Source organism: Phalaenopsis equestris, unplaced genomic scaffold (assembly GCF_001263595.1).
Source record: "Phalaenopsis equestris unplaced genomic scaffold, ASM126359v1 Scaffold000544, whole genome shotgun sequence".
NCBI classification, from domain to species: domain Eukaryota; kingdom Viridiplantae; phylum Streptophyta; class Magnoliopsida; order Asparagales; family Orchidaceae; genus Phalaenopsis; species Phalaenopsis equestris.
This window is the reverse complement of record NW_018164984.1, coordinates 160876-163566: the sequence shown is the minus strand read 5'-3', so window position 1 is coordinate 163566 and position 2691 is coordinate 160876. Positions and strand designations below refer to the sequence as shown.

General features: G+C 34.1%; 1 protein-coding gene across 1 annotated transcript in view; it reads right to left on the bottom strand.

Moving 5' to 3' along the window:
• Positions 1-147: 147 nt before the first annotated feature.
• Positions 148-2691, bottom strand: part of LOC110029044 (serine carboxypeptidase II-3-like) — a 4036-nt gene continuing 1492 nt past the window's right edge. The window contains exons 3-8 of the mRNA XM_020731154.1: positions 1790-2064; positions 1437-1679; positions 1228-1337; positions 1054-1146; positions 602-707; positions 148-279 (exon numbers count right to left, since the gene is read on the bottom strand). Of these exons, the coding sequence (XP_020586813.1) occupies positions 148-279; positions 602-707; positions 1054-1146; positions 1228-1337; positions 1437-1679; positions 1790-2064 (959 nt within the window). The remainder of the gene's footprint in view (positions 280-601; positions 708-1053; positions 1147-1227; positions 1338-1436; positions 1680-1789; positions 2065-2691) is intronic.

Sequence of the window (2691 nt, the reverse complement as noted above, 5' to 3'; positions counted from 1 at the left end):
ATATATATATATATGCTTCATGAAATGCTATTTTCAAATATTTAGAGTATTTACTGAAATTTGGAAGCACAATACAAGAAGCTTTCAGTAATTAAAGACTTCTTAGAATACATGAAGAACCAAATACAGAGATACAGGAAAGCCTTATTAGAATCCTCCTTTAAGGAAGGAGGAGAACATGGCCAGAGCTCTTTCAGGCTGATAACTAGGCACCAAATGCCCTGCCCCCCTCACTGTAGCCAATGTCAGCCCCTTATAACCAATCACATATCCCCCCACCTGCCATCATCCATGCAGAATAAATATTTTCTCAAAAAAGCAAAAATAAAGTATTTTTTTTTACAATTTTTAAGATCATTAGGAAGATTTGCATACGCATCGCTCAATTCTCAAAAAAAATATTAGGCATGGAGTTCAAATGCATGCAGACTCTTTATCCAACAATATTTTATACGATTGTACATGTAGGGGTTCCCATGCATGTGAATTCCGTACGTAATATTTTTTCTATTTCTCATGTGTCATATCTTGCTTAATGAGATGATATTTTTTATGTGATACGAATAATTTGGGTGGCATGAATGTAGATCATATTTCTCACCTCATTATCAACATGCCATGGCTTCCATTGTGACTCAACTGGGAGCTTTAGCATGTCGATCGACGTCCTTGTTGACGTCACGGGTACGACTGAATCCTGATCACCACTATATATGAAGAAAAAAGGTACAAGAAAATCAAGTTGACTAAACCGGTGAAGAGAAAATTTAATGTAAATGAGGGAAAAAAGGAGGCATTTACATGCACACCATAATTTTTTTATGTATTTATACATCTAACAACTTAAACATCTATATTTATCTGCATGCAAACAAAATTTTTAACATCATATCAAAAATACTACTATTATTATCTTTTTAAAATTGAAATACACATATGTATGCATTGGTTTATGAGACGAAGGTGCATAAGTGTAAATATCAAACTTTGGGTGTTTTATATGTAAATACATAAGAATTGTGTGGTACAAATGTAAATTTCCCAATAAAATACCTGTAAAACCACACTCTCAGGCCACTGCCAATCAGTTCATGAATGGTCGGAAGCAATGTAGCAGGTGCATCATGCCAGTCTTCAATAATGTCACTATGCAGCAAGAATATATTTACTAATATTTATAAACTTAATCAGAATGTAAATCATAAAAATTTACTTTTACAAAAATACCTGCAAGCAGTCCATGAATATGGAGCATTTACATGAAGTGCTTTCTGCACCTCTGCAAGATTCATATAGCTGTTAACATAACCACCAGCACAAGGATCTGGTTGAACTGACTGCCACAAATAAATAGATAAATTTGGTTGATTTAATCTGTATTTCATCATTATGAAATGAAAATTTGAATATTTTATTAGAGTTTATAATGATCTTACAGATTTTATATTTGAAGATCCACTGCAAAGAGGAGCATAAATATCATACATATCAATTCTTCCAATCTCATTCCTGGCTGCAGTAATGGCTTCATCACATTCTGCATTTCTAGAAGAAGAAGAGGAAAAATTGCAGTTTGATTGAATTATGCTGTAGGTTTCGTCTGCTATTAAAGCATGAGTCCACAAGTAATTGAAAATCTCTTTCTCATTTGTATCTCCGTCAACATAAGCATTCCCCATCTGTTAAAATAGCTCATTATTCGCAAATAACTCGTGTTCTGCTCGCTAAGATATCCAAAATGCATATGAATTGATTGGTATAGGTGCAAATCTTGAAAAAGTTTACTTACAACAATGCCCTTTAGTTGGATGACTGTGTTGGTGTTGGCTGCATTGTTCTTGAGGATGAGGCTGGCGAGTTCGGGGATGTAATGCCCGGCGTAGCTCTCGCCGGCGATGAAGAAATCTCTACTCTTGTACTGGGGAAATCTCTCTAACCAATTGATGAGGAAGGTGTAGGTATCGTCGGCGGTGCTCTTGTCGCCGGTGATCTCATAGTCTGAGCTTGTGTTTGAGTAGGAGAAGCCGACGCCGGCAGGCGACTCGAGAAAGATCACATTTGCCACTTTTATGACAAATGTAAATCAATCAGATAAGAAAAGGGTGACATTTACTTCTTATGATACTATATTAAATGCAAAGTCTGCATGCATGCGAACTTCTTGTACAATTCTATTGTACACCATTATACTTACGTGTATAATGACATACAATATGGTTGTACAAAGAGTCCATAAGGACTCCTCACATAATATTCTCTCTTTACTTATATTAATACCACATAATTATTATACATTTACAAGGACGACCCCTAAACTTTAATATTTAAATAAATATCATTCAAATCCTTAACATTACATTAAAATTAAATATCACTATATCCTTTTGAAAATAAAATACACATTTTAATACATAGGTTAACATCAAATTGTTATAAATGTAATTGATAAGTAAATACACAAAAATTATGTGGTATGTACTTAAATTTTTCTATAAAAAATATGAAAAACATACGTATCATTTAATTCTCATGTATTCATGACAGGAAATATTATGCGTCGATAATGTACCTGCACTTTGATGGTAATGTGAAATATTGAGTAGACCACCAATTCCATGCTTATTTTATCTACACGAAAAATTTTTCTCTCTCTCTCTCTAGGCTTGCTCGTGTTCGGCTTCTTCCGCTCGC